Here is a 13,375-nt window from a genome sequence, read left to right on the forward strand (position 1 = left end):
TAGAATAGTTTATTGTAAATCAATTTGCATTTTGATAGTATGTGCTGTGCTGTCATTTTCTTCTCTAGAAACTCATGTGATTCATATCTTTCTCTCCCCACTGTTGCATTTTTTTGCATGAATGGGCAGTCTTCTTGGAAGGCATGAGCCCGCAGGGGCTCACATCCAGATAGGTCAATGATTAGAAGAAATAAGCAGCAACAGAAAAGTGATGGTTGCCAGTCTTGTGGGATTTCTGATTTGTCATGTTCCCACATGACCAAAATTTTTCACATCAGACTGGAATGAAATCCACCTCCAGTCTGAGGGGGTCAAACTCTGGGTGCAGCGGGGAGGCAAGAATACAGTTGGGCTTCTCCACTTATGAGGTTTTTCAGGTTTGGTGAGGGGGAGCACATGGGAGGATTTTAGAGAGACTTTCCTTATATCATCTCCCTATGTGTACACGTATGTGTAATGACTAGGAAAACAAACAAACAAACAAACAGACAAAAGCCATTTATTTTGCAGATGCAGTGTCCTGTTAATAGGCCTCCTGTTTTTCCTGTGTGGGTAGGAAAAGCAGAGCAGAATTTCTGTTAGAAGGGAGGATGAAGCGGAGAATAAAGTTTCAGTGCCATTGATGTCAGCTATGGCAGTGTGGCCTCCAGACATTTTTTTTTTTGTGCATGTTTCATTTGTCTCCTTTCCTGATTACCAGAACAGCTGGCAGCAGTTGTCCCAGGTCAACTAGAAGTTGAACTGGATATTTTGATTTCATGCATATGTTATAGTTCTCAAGAATCCTCTCAAAAATATAGCAAGGTACAATAAACCATGATAATTCGTACGGTTTTAGGGATGTAGGCATGATGACTGTCCCTGAGAGTCCTTCAGCATCTAGTAAGTTGCCTGAAGGTGTGTGTATAGAGTTTTACAGCAGTTCAATCTTGGCTGAAAACTGCAGATATCCAGATCATAGATATAACTCTACATCTTAAAACAGCAAGAGGATATGGTTCACCATGCACACTGGCAATCTCTGTTGAAGGACCTGAGAGATGAAGGTCTAACTTGAATCTAGTGGTATTTTGTGTTTATGAGACAGTCCCCTCATGCCTGCCTAGAGTTGTGGAATTCAGCCTGGGTGAAGACCTGCCTCTTGCTGTGGGTGTGATTTATGCAAACCGTATTAAGCTTAATGACATGAGAAACAACTCTTTTTAGGCTTTAGCTACCACCAGATCCATGTTGAATTTGGTTACCTCAGAAGGCTGTCTATTGTCCATTAATAATCTATTTGATAGATTGCAATAGTGGCAACTGTTTCTCAATAGAGAGTGGTTCTTGAAAGGTTGTATTACCTCCTAGGAAAAGACCTTAAATGTTGCCATTCCTAAATGCCTTGCATTGATACTGTTCTCAGTTGCACAGAATAAGATCATATACATAAGAGCATATCCCCTTTGTGCCAAATCTTCTGTTAAGAATAGAGGGACTTCTTGTTTTGGAGAATAGTGTGAAATGTTCCAGGCAGATATTCCCTGACTTTCTGCCAATTGTCCCACTGGTTGCTTAAGGATGACAGATCCATCCTTTTAATAAAGACTCTTCCTGGAGTAATAGTGTCAGAAGTGTCTGTCTCTATGGCAAAAATAAATGCAAAGAGCAGAAACAGCACAGTAGAAACAGCAAGAAGATGTGTTAAAAGTGAATGTCAAAGCAAATGTGTTGCATGTTTCCTTGCATAATGCACGAGGGTTAGATTGTGATCTAGTAGAAATGCTGATACTATGATATGTTTGAAATGTTGCTGGATATTTTTTTGACCAATAGGATCATGAAGTTGATCAGAGGGCTGGAGCACCTCTCCTGTGAAGGCAGGCTGAGTGACCCAGGGCTGTGCAGCCTGAAGAAGAGAAGGCTCCAGTGTGACCTCATTGCAGCTTTTCAAAACTTGAAGGGGGCTGATGAAAAAGATGGAGAGCAAATTTTTGCTTAGTCAGATAATGACAGGACTAGGCAGAATGGTTTTAAACTAAAGAAGGGGAGATTTAGATTTAGAGCTTAGGAGGAAATTCTTCTCTCAGAAAAAGTATTGAGGCACTGGAACTGGTTGCCTAGAGAAGCTGTGGATGCCCCATCCCTGGAGGTGTTTAAGGTCAGGTTGGATAAGGCCCTGGGCTGCCTGTTCTGGTGGGTGGCATCCCTACCCATGAAAGGGAGGTTGGAACTAGAAGATCTTTAAGGTCCCTTCCAACCTGAGCCATTCTATGATTCTATGATTCAATACCTATTCTCCAATGTATAATTTGGATTTGGACTGGCCAGGTCAGTGTGTCTGAGACTTAGATAGCATGTAGACTTGAGAGGAAGAGCATGCTGCCTAGTACAAACAAAGAATTTAGTATAGATGCAGCTTTTTCTTGATATTTATGATATTTATTTTTGGAGGCAAAGTTTAAAACAGCCTGTTGTGATAGGGAGAACAAACTGTATTAATAATGAATAACAAAAAGTTACTTCCTTCAAACATAAATCATTTTAAGATAATTACTTAAATCGTTTTAAATGATTACTTTTTCTTCATAAAAAATAGTATCTGTGTTGTGTTTCTTTGAAATTATTACTTTATTTTTTTATTTATTTTAAAATCAGAACTACAGCTTTATTTTACTTAGAGAAGATGCAATCAAACATATAATGTGTTGTCTCAGGCTCATGTTAATGATGACCCAGAAATTTAAAGGATTTTACTTTGTCGTTCATTTGTGTTTTGTTGTTAAATGATGAAGCCCTAATTGTTATGATAATCATTTCAAAGCTTTCTTCAGTATTTATGTCTGCCTGTAGTCTTGACTTGAATTGATAATCAGTGGTTAAAACAAATGTTCTGAGTTCTAAGATTATTTAAAACTATTTGTGTATTTATTTTCATTTAGTTTTATGTATAATGAACTAATAAAAATGGTGTGCACAGAACATCAGAAGAGAAAACTTTTTATGAGACTAAGTAAGAGGAACTGAGAGGGGTCAACAGAACTTTGTTTTACTGAATAACTATCTAGGGACACAATAATCTGTTCCTTTGCAGTTCTGGTAATGTGAATGGGAGTTATATACATGTACTAGGAGGCCTGTTTTCCCCAAAGAGATACTACATTTTGTATCAGTTTCTGCTTAAATAGGCATCTTGGAATAGTTCTTTCTCCTTATTTAGATACAGGAAGGCAGAGAAGAGAATTAATTTCAGATGGCTTTAAGCAAATGTTAGAAAGGTTAACATTCACACACTTCCAAATATCTTTTGGGCAGCTGACATTTTCAAATACTAAGCTTTTTTCTTTAGCTGAATTACAGTGCTGGGCAGAAAGCAATGGATGTGTGAAATGAAATATGCCATTCAAATACAGAAAAGAAGGGAAAAACTGCTTGTAACTATTACAGAAAATAAAAGGTAAAATTGAAAGCCACTGCTACAAGCTGAGTGTTCTGTTTGAGGCATTTCACATGCACTTGATATATTTTATGTATGAGAAATGCTTGGAAACTTTTTCCTTTCACCAAAATATCTTCAAGAGTAATTTATTTTCAGATGAGGAAATTGTCTATTGAAATGAAAGAAAGATGTGGTCTAAAATTCCACAAAACCACATTGCAAGCTGAACCTGAATAGCAGACAGTGTTCGTAACTGGACTAACATGTCTGAGTACCATTTTGGATTCAAGATGGAGTAAATCTGTTAATTCTTTTGCTTTAAAACTGATATGCCTGTAGCATGCATCTCTATAGTGGGAAACTTGAGTATGCATCACTGACATGCTTGTAAGATACATAAGATTATTGCTGGGATACAAAAGGGTTAGCAAAAATTATATTTCTGACTACATAGATACATGCCAATCATTGGCCTAATTAAATACATTGTGTTAAAAAAATTCCCAGCAGCACTACATCTGGATATTTTGAATGAACCCATTTTTTTGCAACAGAAAGTAGGTTTTAGAGAAATGAGAACATACAAATGTTGATGCCTACAATAATAGATTTGCTAATCAGTCATGAACATTTTTGTAGCTTCCTTAAAAAAAAACAAACAAACAAACAAAAAAAACAAGTCTTTGCAGTGACGCTACATCTGCCAGTTCTCCTGATAGCTTCTGGATCTTGTAGCCTTCATGAACCACATTTAACAAAAGAATAGATGTCACTCAGTCATGGGAAATTGCAAGGATTTTGACTAAGTTGATTCATGTACCAAAATGGAAGGCAGGGAGCTAGTGGTACTGAAGTTGGAGGAACTACTGCTAGAGGAAACTGAGGATCATAGGGAGGATTTGGTGATGAAAGACTGCTAAATTCTGAGAAGCAGAGGGTGTAGCAGGACCTGTCAATACTATTGCGGGATGGAGAACTGTCAGAGGAGAACAGAATTGCAGCAGGGTTGTTGTAAGGATGAGGTGGAGGTGAGACACAGTTTTACTTCAGTGAACATAGGCAGAGGGAACATAGGCAGAGGGAACATATGAGAAAGTAGATATAAGTCCAAGGCACGCCAGATTAAACCATAGTATTATGGTTAAACCATAGTATTAATGGGACAATTTAGAAGTCTTTAATTAAGGACATGTTTCTCTCCTACATTCATGAAATTTGGCTGTATGTGTCCAACCTAAGAACCATGGGCAGTGCATAAGGACCTTAAGATAAACAACTCAGCATTTCAGTATGAAATGCTTGGCATTTTATTTCAGGTATAGTAGTTCTTGTTTTAAACATAACTGCATAAAAACTTGTGTGCAGTCCTTGCAACAAGAACTCATAACAGGTGTCCTCTTAGCTGTAGCCACTAGTAACCTTTTCAGGTGTTTACTCATCTTATTCCTTATATTCTTTGCTGAGCAGTGAAAACAGTTCCAAGAGGAGCATGAGGAGTACCACACACATAGGATGCAGCATCAATATCAGAACCAGAAGGAATGTGTGGGTGCTCTAGTTACTTATTTATCTGAAAGAACAGCTGTAAATATTTAAAAAGTGATTATTGGTAACGGAATCTACAATGGATACTTAAACTGCAAAAAATGATAGGATTTCATACTCTTTTCTCTGCACATTTTCTCTGTGAGCTGTGCCTGCTGCCAAGAGACATCTTCATGCTTAGGGTTTTTAGATAACTACATGTATTTCTTGTCATGCTCTCTGTACAGAGCTCAGTTACCCAACTCAGTATCAGTTCTGCTGGAGGTACAGGGACCTTCATTTTAACTGGACCTCTATTTCTTTTGCAGAACTCCATATATATATATATATATATATATATGTATTTAAATGTACATTTGGCTGCATTAGGCAAAGCTGTCTGCTCATCCAGCCCATATTCCAACAGCTTGTGTATGAAGATCTTATGGGGAACGGTGTCAAAGGCCTTACTGAAGTCCAGGAAGATGATATTGCTTGCTCATCCATCAGGCTGGTGATTTGATTATAGAAACTTATCAGGTTGGTCAGGCATGACTCCTCCTTATCTTACATACAGTTTATAAAATCCAAGGACATGAAAGTGTTTGGTAAGTGGGGAAGTTTAGATTTTTTCATGTTGTGTGAGGTTTGAGAGAAGGGAGTAGTAAGGCTTTCTTCCATTCTGACAATTGCATGTATTGATTTTCCTGAAATTTTGTTTTCCCCTTTTTTTTTTCAGATCTATTTGTTTGCTTGGATTTCCTGAACTACAGTGACCTTACTTTATGCCTCAGATCATCCCCTATGTTCAGTGCTAGTTGTACTTTGTCAGACCTGTTCTGCTCATCTGTAGTACTTGAAAATGTTATATAAGGAGACATGGCGTTTGACTTTTCTGTACTTGTGTCTAAAATTCCTTCTTCCAAGATCAGTGAAAACTGGTGCACAGAGAATGCAGCCATGGAGACAAAATCACTCTGCTTGCTTTAAGGAATTTCAATATTGCTATAACTATGCTAAGATTATGGAAACTGCTTCCATGTTCTCTTATCTTGATGGGAATATACTGTCACTGCATATATGAGATCAGTTAGTAACTGTAAAGTATATTCTGCATAGTTTTAGGACCAGACTTACTGTTTTTACAATTTCTGTTCAGCATGTATCTTACCTACATAGCCCTTCACGATTCTTTTTCCTATGCAAGAACTACTAGAATGTGTTTACAACTTAGCAGGATACTATCACTGTCCAAATCTTTCCCTTACTCTTTGCTTTTGTGTTTGCCAACAGCAGTGCAAAAATATTGGCATTTTACAAGGGAACAACACTTTTCTTTGTAATAGGGTTTATTTCTTGAGATATATACTGTATCAAACTGATAAAGGTCTGTAGATGAATCTGGAAAGGAACTGACATATAGTCAATATATGTTATCATTTATAGAGCATTATTAAAAAACAAAAACAAAAACACAACTATTTTTAGTAGATTCAACATCCAATACAGGATTTGTTCTTGTCACATTCTATTTAGTTTGTTTTATATATATATAAATATTGTTTGTTTGTGTTTTGTTTCAGTAAAGCTATTATAGCAAGACTACTTGGCCAAATTCCTCTCTTCTTCTTTCTATTCTTATTCCATTTCTTCCATGTCTTCTATCCATTTCTAATTCTTTTTGAAGCATTTCATTTGTATAAGTTAGGAAGTGGTGGAGTCACCATCCCTGGAGGTCTTTAAAAGACGTTTAGATGTAGAGCTTAGGGATATGGTTTAGTGGAGGACTTGTTAGTGTTAGGTCAGAGGTTGGACTCGATGATCTAGAGGTCTCTTCCAAACTAGAAATTCTGTGATTCTGTGATTCTGTGATTTGTAACATATACAGATGTGTTGAGGAGACTAGATATGTTGAAGAGACCAGAGCAGTAGAGATACTAAGAACCAAGCACAACATTTGTTTTTTATTTTTGTTAAAAAGATTGCAATACCCCCAAAAAATAAAATGGTATTTTAGGAGCAGTAGTGACTTCAAACTGACTGCCTTTAAGAATATCTGTCATTTTATATCATTTGTAATTTGTGCTTTCACACTTTAGCTTGTACTTAAAAAGTGTTCTGGTGTTTGCTAGGCAGGATCTGAGTGACAGTAGGAACTGAACTATATCATTAGGATGTGTGGAGTTTGACTTCACAGGCCCTTTGAACTGTCACAAAGTATTTACGTCTAGAATGTGTATATGTGTGTGTTTGTGATTAAAACACACTCACACACACAAACCAAAACAACAAAACAAAAACTAAACCAATATATTTGTGAGAGGAAAAAAGAACAAAGGATGTTAATAGTCTGAATAGGAGTACGACCCATTCTGCTTTAGAACATAAATTGTTGATTAAGTGTCTATACTAGCTGCTGTTCAAGTCCATAAATAATATTCAAGGGAATTTGTATTTTGCTCAAGTTCCTCATTAGGGATACACCGGAGGCCCTACTAACTCTTCTTACATAATATTGTGACTTCATTTTACACGGTCTGTTGCCCCATTTTTGTTTTGTTTTGTTTTGTTAGGAATTCTCATATGTTTTTGACCAAATATGTTTGGAAGGTCTATTTCAATTCTTACCACAGAAATTATCTTTGTTCCTGGCCTAAGGCTATAATTAAATGTCTCCTGTGGTTGTGTATTTTTTTTAACATTTTACCTTGCACAAAAGCAATTAACACTTCAGAATCCTGTAAGCAATGATGATCATTTTTGTCATTTAGTTTAGAGTTCGAAGTTGGGAATTGACAGATTACTTTGCTTTGGTATGATATATAGCCTATATATATCAGCACCTAGCACTGCCTTGGGTTACTGACCTAGATAGTATTGTATTTTTAATTTTGGCACCAAGTGTGCCTGTATTTTTACTCCAGGATTATGAGTATAGACGTTATATATGACAGTAATTCACTCATTTTCTTTTAAGTATTTGAGCACTGATAAGATTTTCTTCTTTCATTGATTTCCAGTAGGTGGCATCCATGCATAATAAAACTCTCTGAGACTTTTCTAGTCGGAGTACTATTATATTTGTTCAAGAGAAAATAGCATTTCAGTAGTAAACCAGATTACTAATTAAAATATATATATATATATTACTCTAATACCAGCTTCTGCGCATTTTCTTTTTGATTTCTCATCTTTCTAGACTCCAACAATTGCTTGAACATTTATTTCTTTTTCTTTTCTTTCTGGACTTGTAGAACTTAATGTCCATTCTCAAAGAATACTAATGCATTCACTTCACATTTTCTAGGTCTTATACAGCTATTAGACATTAAATTTAATGGAAAAAGAAAACAATTAACAGAGTTAAAGAAATTTGTAATTTCTAATTTGAAGTGAGCATTATTGAACTAATAAAATTAATTATCATATTTGTTCATTAGGCTGGAAAAAGTTTTTGATTATTTCTAGGCATTTCATTTACTGTTTAAGAACTTTTTATCATTAAAATAGGCATAGTTGTAATCCATTATCATCACAAGCCCATTCATAGTGGATATTGCAGACATGTCCTTTGAACACTCCCACTTCCTTTATTTCACTTCTGTTAAGTCACAACTTGTTAGCTGACCATGGCCAAACACAACTAAACTCTCCTTTCTGCCTTTTGAAATGGCTGTTAGTCATTGATTTCCAGTCTTCCACAGAATACTGGACTACAGTACCTGTATCAAATTTGCTTAAAAATCACTAGTGCCTTTAAAAATTATTAGGTATGTGCTGTCAGACAGGCATTAAAAGAACAGTTCTTTTGAAAAAATCCTCTTTTGCTCTTCCAGGACAGAAAATGTCAAGCTCTCATATCTTTGGAGAAAAGATGAAATACATGTATGCAAATACAATTCCTTCCCAAAACGCTTAGAAACTGTTACTTTCACTAGTCAGGATTGGATTATTCTGGTCCAGTCATGATTCTCCATATCAGTATCCTGATTAAATTTTAAAATTCTGTGAAATAGGAGGAACTATGGTACCACTGACTTATAAATCTTTTATCAAATCTGATGGTTCAGCCTCCCTACAGACTTCTCAGACTGCTTAAGCCCTGAAAAAGGTATTACAGGAAACATATTTGTAAGATTTCATAGCCCATGTTGAGAAGCTCACCTGAGTTGCAGGGTGGATGCCTTAGATAATGGAGATACCAGTTATTAATGATTGCCTTTGTGAAGGTCCTATATCTAAATCTCTGAAGCTCAACAGTCTCAGAGTAATAACTGCCTTTATAGAGGTGCTAGCTTCTGGCTGTAGAATTACATCCCTGCCCATAGGTGATTACAGCTCTCAGTAGAAAGAATGTCAGGAAGTTAAATGGATGGAGAGGGTACCTCTTTGAAGGGCTGGCAGGAAAAACTGGTGGTGTGGGGTTAACATCCTACTAGAGGACTATCAACTGGTTTGGGCCTAGTGACGGAATGGGAGAGTGTAGGGTGTGAGGGTAATGGTTTCCTCCTGTATGGGAGAAAGAGATCTAGCTAGGATTTATATGCTTCTGTTGCCAGTGCCAAAAGCTGTGAGAACAAGTATTAGCTAGGAAGACTGTAGTATTTACTGTGGCTTTATAATTTATAGTTTTGGAAATGTGCATTGGAATTATTTGATCTAACAAGCTCTGTTTTTTTATTTCCGATCTCTCTATGTTTTGGCATCAGAAATTTTAGTCATGCTGAAATTTGATCCTTGCAGTTTTCAGTTTTGCTAATAAAGTAGAATAAGCTAAATGGTTGTAAAAGCTGCTTTATAAAAGCCTTTATTTTACTTTATAAAAGCTATTTAAAAATCAGCTGTTTCAACTAACCTTCAGGGAATAAAAGAAAGTCAACACAAATTGTAGTAACGATAGACCTATCCCTTTCCTCGAATCAAGAATAACACAGCAAAGGTGTCAAAGGGAGTAAGATTTAGAATGCAACATGAAGAAAATGCTTTAAAGTGTATTATTATACTCCTATATGCATATTCCCATATACAATGTGCTGTGCAGCAACCTTGCAAATTATGAGCATTTGAGAGGTAAATTATTGTTAAATAATTAAAATCCAACCTCAAGTACATGCAAAGTATTGAGTGCAATTAGGAATAGTTGTGGCAGTGGTCAGAAACAAGCTAAAATAAATATGCAAAAAGGAAAAATAAAATGAAGACCAGATATTATAACTAATGCAGAAGCCAGCAGAAAATGCATAGTAATTCTGTCTAGTGCCTTTAAGTGGTAGTGATTCCATTACAAAATCAGTCACATGGGTAAATATGATAGAGATTGATTACATACTTCAGAGCAAAAAGATGTAAGTAGGAGAACCTCAATAAAGAATCTGCTGTATTTTTCTCCTCCCTTTACTGCAACCAGAATGGATTTCAGTTCCCATTTTGCATTTTATATTTTAGTTTCAACATTTGGTCAAGATAAGCAGTAAGAAGCCTTCTTTAATTTTAAAGCACAGAAGCGGTGATGCAGCTGGGGAAGGGTTCCAGAGCTCACCTCCTGCTCACTCAGAGCACTGACTGATTGCTCTTTGAAGTATCAGCATAACGTTGTTAGTCTTCTGGTAGTACAGCAAACTAAATATATTGAAATTCACAGGAGTCTATCTGTTGCACAAGGCAGTTTTCTGCATAAATTGAATTAACAGACCAGATCAGCTCTTCTATGTCTTTGAAAATACTAGTGGTAAAATAAGAAAAATAATCTTAGTTTAGTACAGAAAAAGTTGGGGGTACTGGTAAAAAGAACTTTTTAGATTTTGTAAGATTTTAAACTTTCTGTTTTTCTAAATGATGAGCAACATACATTTATATTAAGCTTTTTATTGAGCTATACTTTATAGCCCTAGAGAACCCCAAGGAACGAATGTACAATCAGAGACATATTGTCAGAAGTTCAGTCTTTTAATCATAGGCATTATTTGAAGTTTAAAATGAGCTGAAATATATGAATATAAAATCCTGATGCATGGTTCCTTGGCAGATCCCTGAACAAAATCCACATATCACAAAGATTAAATTTGCAATCTGCCAATGAAATATGGAAACTATTCTCTCTTGAAACTGAATATATATGCAGTTTCAAGAAGAGTATCTGGAAAAAGTAGTTAGGATGTTAAAGTAAATACATGTTCAATATAACTTCTGAATATACCTTGCTGGAATATCAGCATGCAGAAGGCTATAAACACAAATGTATTACAGTGAAACCAAGTCTGAGTGTATTGTTACAATGCACAAACAGGAGCTTATGTCTAAAAACAGAATAAAATTAAAGACATGGCTATGTTATATGCTGGGGCAAGCTGAGGCAGGACGTACCTTTGTCAACAGATGATCCCAACTAAGAACCTTGAGCATGGCTTGAGTCAGTCTGTATGGGATGTCTGCATTTCATTTCCAATAAAAGATTTTCCTTTGTCTGATCTCAGCATTGGGTATCATCCCTTTTCATCCTTAAGGATGGAGACAATATGGCTGGTGTTAACACCTAAGTCCAGGAAATCAGAAGTGCTCCAGGAAATCAGAAGTGATGTAGTATCAGTATAACCTAAATTTCTGTGGGATGTGCTGAGGAGATAAAATAACATAAATAAAACATCTCTGTACACTTCCACTTACGTATTTGATAATGTATAGGTCAAAATTATTTAAGGGTTTGAAAAATGAGTTACAAGTTTCAACTGTCAAGATAGCAAATAATGCCATTTCTTAATAATGATTATATATGACACGTGGATGCGCTTTTATCTTTGCATACAAATATGCATCTGAAACTACTAGTTGGAAAACCTGTGCAACATCCTAAAGTAACTGTCACTCAATAATTGTAACTTTTTCAGTGGTTTCTAGCACTGCTCATTCTTATTAGTTCAAGTAGTTTCAATGGGAGAATGTACCTCAGAGCATATTTTTATGCTTAACATTTCATTACTACTCTGTGTTTTGATATCACAAATGTGTGCCAAACTGCCTGACAAGCTCCTCAGTAACCTCAGTAACAAATAAATGGTGTCAAGAACTGTCCTGGTGCTTGGAGCCATCCAGGGCTTTTTCTCAGCAAATGGCCAGACCGGGAATCTGATGAAATGGTTCAGGCTCTGTAATTAGACCTCCCATGTGCTCCTCCTATGTTGTTTTGTCACTGAATTCACAAGAGGTTAGCTGTGCATCTCACTGTCCCCTACATTGAACTGCAGCCACTCCACCACTGGAGACATCCCCTTAGTGGAAGTTCTGACAATTTGAGACAGATCTTCTGAGACTTCCAAAGTTAATAGTAATAGGAAATACCTCTATGTATGTCCCAAGGTGTTTCCTCTCCTTTGATGGATGGACCACTTGGTGGCTAAGAAATTGGCTGGATGGTTGCACTTAAAGAGTGTGGTCTATGGCTCAAAATACAGGTGAAAATCCTCAAGGAGGATTGAATAATGTTCCTCAGGGGTTGGTATCGGGACCAGCACTGTTTAACATTTTTGTCAGTGACAGGGACAGTGGGATTGAGTGCACCCTCAGCAAGTTTGTTGATGACACCAAGCTGTGTGGTGTAGTCAACACACTGAACGGAAGGTATGCCATCCAGAGGGTGGCTTGAGAGGTGGGCCTGTGTGAACCTCATAATGTTAAACAAGACCAAGTGCAAGGTCCAGCATTTTGGTCAGGGCAATCCGAAGCACAGATGCAGGCTGGACAGAGAATGCATAACAGCAGCCCTGAGGAGAAGAACCTGGGGGTGTTGGTTGGTAAGAAGCTTGACTGTCTCAGCAGCCCAGAAAACCAAACATATCCTGGGCAGCATCAAAGGAAGCATGGCCAGCAGGCCAAGGTAGGTGTTTCTCCCCCTCTACTCTTATGAGGCCCCACCTGAAGTTCTGTGTTCAGCTCTGGGACCCCAGCATGAGAAGGACATGGAGGTATTAGAACAAGTCCAGAGGAGGGCCACAAAAATGATCAAGGGGCTGGAGCACCTCTCTTATGAAGACAAGCGAGAGCTGGGGATGTTCAGCCTGGAGAACAGAAGGCTCCAGGGAGATCTTATAGCAGCCTTTCAGTACCTAATGGAAGCCTACAGGAAAGCTGAGGAGGGACTCTTTCTCAGAGAGTGTAGCAACAGGACAAGGGGTAATGGCTTTAAACTAACAGAGAATAGACTTAGATTAGATGTTAGAAATAAATTCTTTTCTCAAAGGGTGGTGAGGCACTGGAACAGGTTGCCCAGAAAAACTGTGGGTGACCCATCCCTGGAGATGTTCAAGGCCAGGCTGGATGGGGCTTTGGGCAACCTGGTCTAGTGGGAGGTGTCCCTGCCCGTGGTATGGGGGTTGGCTATGATTCTATGAGTACCTTTTGTCTGTTGCTTTTGTCACTTCCAGCTCCTTCTTACTATTC

General features: G+C 37.3%; 1 protein-coding gene across 3 annotated transcripts in view; it reads left to right on the top strand.

The window, feature by feature from the left end:
- GPC5 (glypican 5) overlaps positions 1-13,375 on the top strand; it is a 730,379-nt gene that overhangs the window by 354,945 nt on the left and 362,059 nt on the right. Inside the window, exon 7 of one of the 3 annotated variants that reach the window (XM_068676966.1) lies at positions 5,682-8,002. The exons of the other annotated variants lie outside the window; for them this stretch is intronic. Within the exon in view, the coding sequence (XP_068533067.1) occupies positions 5,682-5,708 (27 nt within the window). The 3' untranslated portion in view covers positions 5,709-8,002. Of the gene's footprint in view, positions 1-5,681; positions 8,003-13,375 lie in introns of those variants that run through there. 3 annotated transcript variants of the gene reach the window in all.

Source organism: Anas acuta, chromosome 1, assembly GCF_963932015.1.
Source record: "Anas acuta chromosome 1, bAnaAcu1.1, whole genome shotgun sequence".
Taxonomy (NCBI): Eukaryota; Metazoa; Chordata; class Aves; order Anseriformes; family Anatidae; genus Anas; species Anas acuta.